General features: G+C 37.8%; 1 protein-coding gene across 2 annotated transcripts in view; it reads left to right on the plus strand.

Annotated features, from left to right (window-relative positions):
- The first annotated feature begins 5,163 nt into the window (after positions 1 to 5,163).
- The window catches only part of WNT8B (Wnt family member 8B), a 33,007-nt gene continuing 24,324 nt past the window's right edge, over positions 5,164 to 13,846 (plus strand). The window contains exon 1 of one of the 2 annotated variants that reach the window (XM_042239073.2): positions 5,164 to 5,376. In XM_042239073.2, the coding sequence (XP_042095007.1) occupies positions 5,312 to 5,376 (65 nt within the window). In that variant the 5' untranslated portion in view covers positions 5,164 to 5,311. The remainder of the gene's footprint in view (positions 5,377 to 13,846) is intronic. The other variant, XM_042239074.2, reaches the window with a different exon arrangement.

Here is a 13,846-nt window from a genome sequence, read left to right on the forward strand (position 1 = left end):
AGAAAACGAAGATCATGGCATCCGGTCGCATCACTTCATGGGAAATATATGGGGAAACAGTGGAAACAGTGTCAGACTTTATTTTTTGGGGCTCCAAAATCACTGCAGATGGTGACTGCAGCCATGAAATTAAAAGACGCTTACTCCTTGGAAGAAAAGTTATGACCAACCTAGATAGCACATTCAAAAGCAGAGACATTACTTTGCCAACAAAGGTCCGTCTAGTCAAGGCTATGGTTTTTCCAGTAGTCATGTATGGGTGTGAGAGTTGGACTGTGAAGAAAGCTGAGCGCTGAAGAATTGATGCTTTTGAACTGTGGTGTTGGAGAAGGCTCTTGAGAGTCCCTTGGACTGCAAGGAGATCCAACCAGTCCATTCTGAAGGAGATCAGCCCTGGGATTTCTTTGGAAGGAATGATGCTAAAGTTGAAGCTCCAGTACTTTGGCCACCTCATATGAAGAGATGACTCATTGGAAAAGACTCTGATGCTGGAAGGGATTGGGGGCAGGAGGAGAAGGGGACAACAGAGGATGAGATGGCTGGATGGCATCACTGACTCAATGGACGTGAGTCTGAGTGAACTCTGGGAGTTGGTGATGGACAGGGAGGTCTGGCGTGCTGCGATTCATGGGGTCGCAAAGAGTCAGACACAACTGAGTGGCTAAACTGAACTGAACTGATAGACATTATCTGATTACTTCCTTATGATAAATTCCTAAAGGTAGAATTATTGGGTCAAATGTATTGTTATGATTAAAGTTTTAAATTCATGTTATCAAAATTGTTTTTCATTGGGTTAATTCACACTCCTATCAGCAGTATTACAAAATAACTACTTGATAATACGAAATTCTTTTGTCAGTACTGGGTCTCATTTTTCTTAACCTTTGACAATGTGATAAATGAAGCTGATGTCTCATTGTTTTTATCCATCTTTTCTCTTATAATCAAGAAGGCTGAATATTTTATTTGCTTTGGGGATATTTTTACTTCCATGTTTTTGAAGCATCTAATTATATAAATCAGCCATTTTTAAATAGAGCTAATTTTTTCATCCTAATGGCTCATAATAGCTCTTTATATATTAATATATAAGAAATTTATTTTTTAAGATCTATGATGAAAATATTTCTATTTTTATTTTTGTTTATAGAGAGGGGTTTTTTTGGATGGCAGGTTGTATCTAAGAAGATGATTTTACTTACATATGAATTGTCCTCAGATCAACTTGAATAATTGATTTTTAAAAATACTGTGGAGAACAATAGAGTAAATATTAACAAGTGAATCTTGAATACTTAATGAGTATAAGGTGCCAAGCAAATATGCACTCATGGAAGTCTCTGTTATATTAATGGCGATCTAATTCCGTCCTCTTTTAATCATTGTGATAGTTCAGTCTTTGTCTCTTGTCACCTGGATTTCTTCACCTGGCCCTAAATTGTCTCTGCCACTAGTTTCAGCCAAGCCATCTTTCATCACTGCCCCCAGATAATCTTTCTGATATATGCATTTCATGTCACACATCTGCTTAACCCCCTTTGATGGGCTCTAGTTGCCTCATTATAAAACCCAAACTTTAGCACAAGGCCCTTCCTCACCTGCATCCTACCAAATGTCTCTGGCTTTCCTTCTGTCTTCATATCACAAACACTGCAGCCAAACAGACTAATTATAGTTCTCCAAACATACCTTGTTCCTTCACAGATCTGCAATACCTCCTGTTATTTCTTCTATATGGAACCCCCTTACTCTCAGTCACTGCTGATGAACTCGCTCATTTTTTTAAGACCTACACAAGTCTTTGTATACTCTCGGAAGTCTTCCTACCTCCCTCTCCTGTTCCTGTACGGAGATGGCCTCTAGGCTGCCACAGCACTCTTCTGAGTCTAAGTCTAGAAGTCTGTTTCTCCCAGAAGACCATCAATGTGGTGAAAGCTTCCTCTCTCCTCAGAATGCATGGTCTTACACAAAGCAAGTGTGCCAATGTCAAAGTTTTAAATAGGGATTAAGCAATACAGCAGAGCTTCAGGACATTAATAGCAATCATTTGTACAGTTCATATCATTTAGAATACTCATTATATTGCTTTTTTTGCATATGCCTTAATTTCCACATTTTTAGGCTTAAAAGAATATTATCAAGCAAATATCTTCAGACAATAAGCTAGAATTGAAGGAAATTAAGAAACTTAGTTGTAAGATGCTTTAATATGTCAGGTGCTGCTATAAAATTCCAGGAGACCTAAGAACATCTTATTTCCAAATATCTATCATACTGAAAAGTTATGGAATAATGCAATATATTTCATTTTTAATGCAAATGTAGTTCATTTTTAACTCAGACCCCTGATTTGAGGACATCAAGTGGAAACTCCAAACCTAAAATTTGGAGAAGATGAGAGGAGATTAAGAAGGTAATATAAACCTCAAAATTGCTAAAAGACTAAGATTTTGTTCTCACAATAAAAAAATAAATGATAATTATGTGACATGATAAAGCACTAATACCTTAATGGTAATCATCTTGCAATGTTTCAAATCAGCATGTATCAGAACAACTTACACAATGCTGCATGGCAATTACATATCACTTAAGAAAAGAAGATTAAAAAGTTGAGCACAAACACAAAAGTACTATGAAACTCATAACTTTATGTATCATCTATTGTACCTCAGACATTCAGATAACTCCTTTTTCCAGTATCAAAGTGATTAAAACAGCATTGTGTGGGGGTGTGCTAAGTTGCTTCAGTCATGTCCGACTCTTTGTGACTATGGACTGTAGCCTGCTGGGCTCCTCAACTCCAAATTGAAATAAATCAAAACGTTTCCAGTTTCTTTGCTAGACTGAAAACAACCCAAAGATTCAGCAAAGTAAGAGTGATGACAATTTATATTATCATGGTCTTAAAATAAGCGAGAGGTCTTTAGGCCCTGGCATAGGGAGCTGTATAATATTAAATGAGGAAAGCAACCTGCAAAATATAATCTATATAATCTCCTTTTTGTGAAAAATGTTAACATACATGTTTATATTCATATATATATATATTTAAAAACCCAAAACACTATCCAAAATTTAGTGATTATCCTGGAGTAGGAAGAAGGCAGTTCAGCAAGGGGCCGTGTGCTCTCGACTTCATATGTTTCTGTTAGGCTTAAGTTTTCACAATGAGAAGGCATTAGCCTTGTTCAAAACAATATGGGTATGAAATCTTTACTTTGTGGGAAAAAATTCTGAGGGAGTGGGAGAACACATCAAAAAACTTGTTGTAAACCAGGTGTCCCTCTTCACAGAAAAGTCACCTAAGTCTGTTCTACTTCCTACAAGTTTTTCCCTTCCCTGGGAATTTCCTAGTCAAGTAGAGTACTCTGTCCCTGTTGTCAGGGAAGAAGTTAGGATTGAAATTCATGAGGCATCGTGCCTTGTTTTCCCACGACTTAACTCTGGGTCTTAAACAGACTCTGTGGCTCCCTTTCTGAAAGATGAAAGACAGAAAGATCTACAAAGGGTACAAACTTTCAGTTACAAGATGAACAAGTTCTAGAGACCTAATGTAGAGCATAGTAACTATAGTTAATAATACTGTATTGTACACTTGAAATTTGCTACAGGAGTAGACATTCAGTGTTCTCATCACACACATACACACACTGTTACCATGTGAGGTGATGGATGTATGAATTAACTTGATTGTGGTAATCATTTCACAATACAGACATATATCAAACTATCATATTGGACACCTTAAGTACTTACAATTTTCATTTGTTAATTATACTTCAACAAAGCCTAGGAGAAAAGAAGGGAGTGTGAAGGACCTAAAGCTGTTTGTGTGGGTGTCAAAACTGACTGACCTTATCTCACTGAGATCCCTTATCTTAAGGGATCTCAAATAAAGATCTGGAAGATTCAAAATGGACAACGAAGTTCATGGTCAAAATATTCAATTCAAGAGTCCTATGTCTTCTGGCCTGAATAATCCGATAATGAATGGATCTAATAATTCTTTATTTTCAGTTCCCTTTGCCAGTGTAGATATGGCCAGAGAGGGTTCTGAAGCAAGAGAAATAAAGATGAAGGGAAGGAAACAAAGACAGACCATTGTTTCTGGGGAGCCCTGAGGAAAGGTGATGCAGACACTGAAGCAGATGTGACCACATGGAAGTGTGTTGGGGGCCCTTTGGGTTCCTATGCTGTGACTCAGGTGACCTTTCCTTCCTAAGTGGAACAGAAGGGAAAGCAGCTCTGAGATGTGAGAAGAAGAAGCTTGGGTGTCCTCTTGGCTTCACCTTAGGGACTTGGTTGCCTTTTGAAATCTCATCCTTTCTTTGAAGTTCTGATTCTACCTTCTTCAGAAAACCTTCCCCAAATAAGCCTACATGATTTATACTCAGTTTGTAGCAATTTAATGCCTTATTAAATGACATTCTTATATTATCACCCTACTAGGTTGTAGGTATCTTTAGGGCAGAAATCTTATTTTGGTTTTAAAAAATGTCCACAATGTCTAGTGTTGGGTTGAGAAAGTAATGTGTTCAAGTAAGTGTTTAATGGAAAAGTTGAAAGGAAGAAACCAACAGGCTCCTAAAGGTGCCCAAGCTTCATTCTAACTTGAAGAATACAGAGTTGAGTCATATCCCTGCATTCTCAAATCAGAGCGCTGAGGTTCACCCGGTACATGGTATATTTTTCTCTGAAGAAAGCTACACTGAATGCAAATGAAGTCTCAAAGCCCTACAAAGTACAGTCAGGAAAACACAGTTCCTTCTAAATCCCTTTGGGGACCAGGCTCCCCTCTCCGTGTGTCTGTGTCTGCGGTGAGTATGCCTGGGTGGGGGAGGCTGGGGCGGGGTGGGAGGAGGCAGAGAGAGGGGAAAGACTCCATGCAGCGATTATGTGGAGGGGATTTGCTATGTCCCTTTTCTACCCCCCCTTCCTTTGTCCTCTTTCTCTGTGTTCCTCTCTTTGTCCCCTTTTCCTCGTCCCCTTCTTCTGCATTTGTCTGGGAGAGGATCCTGGAGTGTTCTTTTGATCGAATCAATCTTTCTCTGGCACTTGAGTTCTGATTGGCTGAAGGACTTAGGGAGGAAAAAAAAACTTTAATTAAGGAGATAATCTCTTCTTTGGAAGTTTGGCAGCTCCATTTCACCTCCCCTTAACTCTGTTTGGGATCACTTACACACCAAGGAAGTTGGGGTTTGAGGGGAATTCCACCCCACTACCACTGAGGAGAATACTTTTGCATCTTACCTCTCTGTCTCCCAAAGTTTAGAATTTTCTATCCTTATTACTCCAAAGGATTAGGATGCTTGTGAAGCCTTCTGCGTGCATCTTTCTTTTCACCTGTGTCTTCCAACTCAGCCATACCTGGTAAGTAACCCGGACTCTTACCTGGAACTGGGAATAGGTAATTGTGTGTAATCTATTGGAGAGAGCTTATTTTCATTTCTAGAACTGTAGGAAGCCTTGGGATCTCTCCTAGGGAAAAAAAATTGTTCCACAGAGTAGGACTCTTTCTAAATTTACAGTTGGTTTTAGTAAATCTTTAAGATTCTTGGCAATATAGAAATGGATTATAAGATGGGGGGGGGCTTCTTACTTTTGTAAATTGCTGGACCGCATATATTCAAGTCATTTTGGGGGAAACGGACAGTAGCCCTTTTTACCAAATTCTGATGTCAGCATTGTGGTGAAGAAGAGGTGTTTCAGAGCAAGATCTACTGTAAGCTGAATCTGATCTTTGAGGTGGAGGTGGGAGACAAAATTCAATGGAATCTTATTTTGCACTTTCTGACTTAAATATTTTTTTTCAGAATATTCTAAGTAACTGCTCATATCGACACTTCCTAGACACTGAAAAATTTACTCAAGGTACTGAGTTGGTACTAGGTTAACAAACATGTTTGAAATAAACTGTTTTAGAAACATAAATTTCTCTAAAAATGTATTTAATTTATTTCACTTACACATATTTCTAAATTGCTCAGAAAATGAGAAAATGAGTCTGAATATGCTTTGTAATCTATAAACCATTACACAAATCATAGGTGATATTATCATCCTTTTCATTTAGCTCTTGGAAACCATATAATATCTATATAAGGAAATGTTAACAAGCAAGTATGCAATAACGCACAGAAGAAAGACCTGGGAGATACATGTCGCTAGGTGTTTGGAATTTCTCCCCAATTAAATATAAACTCAGTTTCTCTCTTTATCAATTTTAGCTTTGCCCATCTATGTAATCAAGATATAAATCCAATTGCTGCATAAACTATTGAGAAAACAAAAATAGGAGTTTCATTGCTAAAATCAGCTTCCTACGCTGGTTGAGAGTGTATTGTAATTTTAAGTCGATCAGAAGTGTGTCAAATGAGTACAAAAACTTGCAAGCTAACACAATAATTCGCAACATCGATGATTATGAACTGAACCAACAAATAACTGGTCAGTTTTTAATTGGCATTTTAATTAAATATGTCATGTTAAAAAAAAAATCTGTCTTCTCTCTCCTTCATGAGAACAAAAAGACAAAAGGGAGAGGAGACTATTTCAGAGCATTTCTACTGACGTTCATGGTATTCTTCAGCTGATTCAGTATCAGCAAAAGAGAAACACGAGATTCCTTTCCCCAGTCACCAGGGCAGTGTGAAGAATTGTTCTATAAAAATACCTTTACTGTGTGTTCCTTCCCTGCTGGAGGGGGTCATGTTCATTTCATTCCGAAACTGACACAGCCACACTGAAAGGTGGCTGGGTTGCTTGTCTGTCCAAATTCAAGTGTCTGGATTCAAAAAGAGACAAGAAAAAAAGAGATGTGAAAGAAAGTTCTAATTTAAAAACAGGGTTTAAGAACCCCTTCTTGCCTCGCCTGACTTTGAGGAGAAAATGTACAAATCTCCTGTATAATGCAATTAGATTTTAATTGCCTTTCCCCTATAAGCCCCAATTTGAATGCAACATTTATAGTTTGCCAAGAGTCTGATTTGGGTAGCATTTGAAAGTGATTTTTAAGCTTCACATTAAATCTTGATTATTCTTATAATGGAACTATCAGGGTTTTACATAAGGTCATCCTTCCCTTTGTGCCATGCAGAGAAATTTGACCAACCGCAGCCTTTCAGAGTTTCTCTTAATACTTCATTATCAACCTTTTATGTAAGGATCCCAGAAGCATTTAACAAATAGAGAACCACAATTTCTGCTTGGCTGTTCAATTGTAGGCTTTCCTGAAATTGCTGTCTAAAGGAGTCTATCAACAGAAATTCCTGAGCTTGAAAAGGAGAGAATAAAGATGACATTCACCTACAATCTGCAGTTTTACTAGATATCTCAGTGCAAGATAATTAGGAGGAAAAAAGCATTCTCCACAGTTCCTTCTTGTTGGGACTTCTCTGAGAATAATTTTCTTTAGTAACTTGAGAAAAATCTTCTTTGAATTTGTTTGTCTTAATCCTAATGCCTTAAGAAAGAGAGAGAAGGGGAATGTACGAGGGCATGACACAGCCAAGCAGATGGTGATGGTTATGATGGTGGCCAGAGATCAGCCAATTTGACTTTTCACTTCCAATACTTGTATTTTTCTGGAGTGAACAGGCCTAGAACATGTTTTTTGTTAACTTTTACCTTCATTTTACTCCAAATGATGTCTCATAACGATACTAGGTCTTGCTCAGTACTATCCACTTCTCTTTCTTTCTGCTCCACTCAATCACCAAATCAGAAAGATGCACTGGGACGTAGATGTTAGCCCTGGCTCTGCTCTCATGCTTTAAGGGAGATTTTTAACTGCCTATCCTTCTTTACAAAGGAGTTAAACAGGGTTAGTCTCTTTTCTGCAGTAGACAAAGAATTTATCTGAAAACTTAGGGTTTTAAGGCAGCTTTGAAATATATAATTCCTTGGTTCTCTGCATGTGTATTTTTTTGGGTAACCTTTCTATGGCTCTTGAAATTTCATCTGATAATGACATGCAAAACCCCTGATTTGAGATTATGTGTGTGTGTTGTGGTAGGGGGGCTTGAGTCCATATTCTCATTGAACATCATCTATAGTTTATTATTTTTTGCATGTATGTGAAACTATTTTTCATATAAATAATGAATCATAAAACACACACTCATTTAAAAATGATTGAATTCATGGTGATTTGTTGCCTATTAAGTTTTTGTAGAGTTCTTCCCACTGATAGATATGAAAAGAATAGGTGCGATCGGGTGAGAACCCATTCCATTTCGTCAAACTAAGAGGATTCTCATCCCCACAGAGGTTGGGGATTTTCAAAGTTGGGGACATAAAAAGTAAGGTGTGTGAAATTGCTTTGGAATCTGGAAAATAATATGCCAATATGAAAGATTCACATACCTAATAGCTTTCCTGCTCAATAAAAAAAGGTTTATAGCCCATTAAAAAAAATGGCATGAGATTTGTGGAGTAACTTGGAGGTGGATTAGGTTGGCAGCTGCACAGTAGGAAGTCCTTCTAAGGGCTTGCAACACGATTACTGAAATTTAATTTCCATTTTGTCATTGATTTCTCAACAGTGGAGCCACGCATTGTTTCTTTCAGAGTCTCTGTGTCTCTTGCCCCATATAATAATATTAATATAATAACTATTACTATCTACAAAGGCTGTGAGGTCTGGAGGAGATACTTCATTACAGCTTTTCTTGCAAAACCAGTTTGTAGAAGCGATGACGACACTACTCCATGATACATCTTCATTTTTGTGTATGTGGATGATAATGTGATACAAAGAAAGATCTTCTTTTTATGACATTATAGAAAGAAAATTGGGCTTTCCTGGTGGCTCAGTGGTAAAGAATTTGCCTGCCAGTCCAGGAGACGAGGGTTCTGGGTTGGGAAGATTCTCTGGAGAAGGAAATGGCAGCCCACTCTGGTATTCTTGCCTCAGAGATCCCATGGACAGAGGTGCCTGCTAGACTACAGTCCATGGGGTCACAAAGAGTCAGACACGACTTAGTGACTAAACAACAATAATAATAAGCAAATCAGGATATTTTTAAGAAGGGTCAGAAGAAAAGAGATTTCAAACCAAACCCTTTCTCTTCCATGGAAAGAGTTTACTGTTTCCCCTTTTTCCCAGGTGGAACACTTGGTTTAACACTACTCTATATTGGGTAATGCTATTATCTCCGGGACTATTAATAAAATCCCTTTTTCCTGGACTCCATTTGCTTTTTTTAAAAATCAAACTCATATAATCAATTTCTCTTAATCAGGGCATTTCTAAAGGATTTCATTTGCTCACATTTGGATGAAATGGGTTTTTGGCTAAAAGATTCCAAAGATTCCACCAGAGCCTTGCCATCTACCCATACTCAAAGATTTAGCTCAGCTAATCCCTCCTCCAGGAAGTCTTCCTAGATTGAATTAGCTACCTCTGCCTCCATTTTTCATATTTTGTAGTTTAAAAATAGAAAGTTGCCTGGCTTACTGAGGTTCTTACTGCTGTATAGCTATAGGCTCCTGAGAAAGGGGAACTTATGATTAGCTTTGGCTTTGTCCCAGATTTGTCTTGGGACACAATCTATACTCAGGAATAATAATGATGTGAACCAATAGTTAGTGAGCATTCACTCTGTAACTTCGCCAAAAACACATAGCTTGTTAGTAATGAGACAGGAATTTGACTCAACATCACTTGCTACACTGAGCCACCAAACCATCCTGTGTCAGACAGGACTGCTTTGTCTCCTCTGCCCATGATTTGTAGCTCAGCAGCCAGAATACTGGACCGTGCTCCTTCATGCTATGGCCAGACTTTTTTCTCTGTCTGGCACTCCAATTCTTCTGGGAATTTTTAATGATATTAAATTTAGTCTGACAAACATGCAGAGGTCTGGCACTGAGAAACAAAAGCTTATACCTGGCTAATATTTTGATGCTTGGGGCTGGTGCACGGGGATGATCCAGAGAGATGATATGGTGTGGGAGGTGGGAGGGGGTTCATGTTTGGGAACTCATGTACACCCGTGGCGGATTCATGTCAATGTATGGCAAAACCAATACAATATTGTAAAGTAAAATAAAGTAAAAATAAAAACTTAAAAAAAATAAAAAAAGTATTTCTTCTGTTAGCTTACTTAAATTGTCTCTTATATTAATTATCCATAGAATGCACTTTTATTTCATTCCTTCAATCTCATTGAAAACTATCGTCTACCTCTTGATTTGGGTTAGATATATGAAGTACTGGCTTTTGTCCCAAAACTCAAATTACCTGTTCTTTTCAAGATAGCAGGTTTGTGTTTGTATGGAGATCAGTGCAAAAACTTCTGTGCTATCTTTACTGCCTCTGACGTTAAAAGTTTACTTGCAACATAAGGAAGCTAGTTCTGACTATATTCTCCTAAGAATAAAGACATATATTTGTAGCATCTGTTAGAATTTCCAGGAGTCCAAGAATGATTATGGGTATCCTCCATTTCATCATTTTTCATTTAACAGCTTTTAAATAAACACTTGGGAATCTTTAGAGCTCTTTTGCCTTTTGGTTATCAAAGTAACTAGCCAATAGTGAAAACAGATTACCCAATATTCCTAATTTAATTGCATGGCAAGGAGACATATAGAATAAATACATAGTGTTGTTAAACCAGACATACCCAAAAAACTCTTCCCTATTTCCATCAGAAAGGCAGAGGAGATTTTATAGAGTTTAGAGAGATGGAGCAATACAATTTTTCTTAGGATAAACTCTCATTTTTCAGAAAGCAGATTTTTCTTCCTAGGTAAAAGATCAGGCTGGGTTAATAGTTGGGGGAACTCTGAGCCTGGTTCACATAAACAACATTCCCCACTGCCTCCCATTTGAAATATACCTACACTCTGAGGGCCTCTCGAAAGAAACTACCGTCCATTTTGGACAGACTCTCTAGTCTCATTATGAGCCAAACTTTTACGGTTTGTTTTTCTCAATCTTTATTGTTGGCTCTTGTTATTGATCATATCATTTCACTGTATGCTTCTAAGATCAGAGCTTTCTCCAGACCAAGAGAAATCAAACCATAAGGGGATCATTTAAATCCACTATTGTCTGACCAGTTCAAATTCACCTTTCTTAATAGGATATTTTCCCAACTTCAGCATCCTCCGGTACCAGCACAGTGTGAGGCTATGTGCCAGCAGCCTCAGAAAGACCCTGTAAGTGAGACAATAGTTCAATCTTTCTATGCAATTCCCTAAATGAAATTCTTACGTTTACTAGGTCAAGCTTGACCCACCCTTCAGAAGGAGAAATTCCCCTTCATTCAAAACTGTAATTCTTTTTTGCTATCCATAAATCATAGTCCTTTTGCTTTACTCGGGCCCTCCGTATCAGACTTTGAAGCTTTCACTTCATACTAATATCCAAGCTAATAAATAGTGATAGTTGAACTGTTTTATCCTGTCTGGCATTTCTTCACGTTAATCTAAGGCATCTGGGAGAGACTAGACTGCACAGATGGTTGGTTCTGTTCAGACTATTTATTCTGTTGTTTAATTCTATATTATAAACTTTTTCTTAGAAACATAGAGTAGCATATAGAATGACCTGCCATAGTTCAGCTTCAACAGTTATCAACTGCTGGTTCATCCTGCTTCATCTACACTTTTTGTATTATTGTCAACTGCACATATTTCTCTTTGTCTAAACCTTCCATGGTAAATACTACCATGGTTCAAAATAGGCAAAAGAAGGACAGGAAAAGGATTCTTTTGCCTGAGAGATCTTGATAGCCAATTAGAGTAAATCTTGGGGAACATCATATAGATATGACTGCCCTTGGGGGAAAATCAAGAACACAAATTAGTGAAAAGAGAAAATTTATTCAAACAGATATTTGAGTTTATTTCTATTTGAGATGTGGCTGGTTAGCAAAGGCAACAGAAAATGATAGTTGGGTCAGATTGAGGAAAGAAAACTTTTACCATCCATTTGGATCTAGTTCCATTAAGTAATGAAAATGGTACCAAAGTGCCAAAGCTTGTCAATTTTCCCACCTTGAATTGGTCACCTAATTGTGTTGTAAGATAATTCTTACAGTTACCATACATACTTTCCTCCTTGATCCTGACATAAACCAATTGTCTGATCCATCAGTGCTACTGAGAACATGAATATTTTCTAAAGTCTATACTACAGGGACCAATGTTAAAGATCATAAAACAAAACAAAGTTTTCTGCCTTCGTAACAATCCTGGAAAGGGTTCCTGCAATCCCAGGCTTTCTGGGAAGAGTGGTTTGAGCTGTACCTTAGCAGCTTTCACTTAGAGACCACAGAACAGAGAATGAGTTCAGTTTATTCCCAGTTAGAGTCCTCATTTACATGCTAAGTGTTGAAGTGCTTTTTTGTAGCTCAGTGTTTCTCAGCAGAGTTTGCTACAATACATAAAGAAGGAGGGATATGAGGACAGAAAGACTGCTCTATAAAATATCCTGGAATACAAATGCCTTTTCAGTTTCAAAGGAAAAGATTATCCCTTGAAAATTTCCGATTTCTTTGGGAAAGGAATCTGCCTGAGACTGTTTTGCAGAGAGGCATGATATATTCTCGCCTGTGGGCTATTACTGTGGGCTATTATATATTATCTTTGCCTTTGCCAGTAGTTACTTGGCAAGGGCTAGATCTGAGATATCACGGGATTTTAATACAAGCGTTAAGGACAACTGTTAAAACTGAAGCATCTGTTTAACATTTCTTTCTTTACAGCCAAATGATGTATAACACTTTTTCTTAGTACTTTAGGGCACTGCATTTTAATATAGAAAATTCACATTTATATAAAACAGCTTGAGAATTATTTATAGAGCTGAATTCCTTTTGAAGAATGAGAGGGAGTTTAAAACCATGAAAGAGATAATGGGGATATGGCCAAAACTACACATTTGTTACTTTTTCCTTTCCTACTGATCTTGAAAACAAAACAAAACAAAACAAAACAAAACCCTTGGCTCTAGTCTTCACCGCAATCATTTCTTTCTTTCCTTTCACATCCACACTCCTTCAATGAATCTATGCTAGTTGCTTTCATTTCACAACTGTTTACTTGCTGTAATCTGGCCTCTGAAATAGATCTATTTCTCCACTGAAATAGATCTCTCCATTGATATCACCTCTGTTCCCTCCTGACAAACTTTTAAGTTGGAGGAAGGTTATCTTTGAAATCCTGAATCCTCTTCCCTTCAAGACGTTAAATATCTTGGGCCTTCTACTTTCTAATCCCATCCAATGACTAAATCGGAAAGAGCTTGATTTCAATTATTTCTACTTTACAATGTATAAGAATTAGTCATGCTGGTCACTCTTGGAAAAGTCTGCATTTTAAACTTAACTCTGTTTAATTGTACAGTGAATTATTTCTAGCTCAAAACTCCTTAGGTACTATCAGCAAATGAAGTGAAAATGTTTAGATCAATGAGATATTATTTCAGTCACCAGTAAGGCTTGCTTTCTATGTATATAATTGTGTATATGTACATATCTGTGCATGCTCTGCAGGTCCGATGTTGCAGAGGCTAGAGTCACAACAAAATCTGCTCAGGAAGAGCTATCCTTGGGTTTTCCCCGGCCCAGTGGATTTTGTGAATTCCATGGGGTGAAACACCTGGCCATTAGACATACGTTCTAAGAGAAAGTTGTTTCACTGAGGCATCTGCCAGCAGCTCTGCTAGTCTGGACCGTCCCCTCAACCTTTCTCCTCCTTTCTCCTATACTCTCTCTGTGCCAAACCACCAGCTCCAGCTGAAGATCTGTATCTACATTCATTTACCGCCACTTCTCCTCTTCCCTGGGCTTCACCCAAAGTTATTATTATCAGACTGTCTTCCTGAAGT

This window comes from Ovis aries, chromosome 22 (genome assembly GCF_016772045.2).
Source record: "Ovis aries strain OAR_USU_Benz2616 breed Rambouillet chromosome 22, ARS-UI_Ramb_v3.0, whole genome shotgun sequence".
NCBI lineage: Eukaryota > Metazoa > Chordata > Mammalia > Artiodactyla > Bovidae > Ovis > Ovis aries.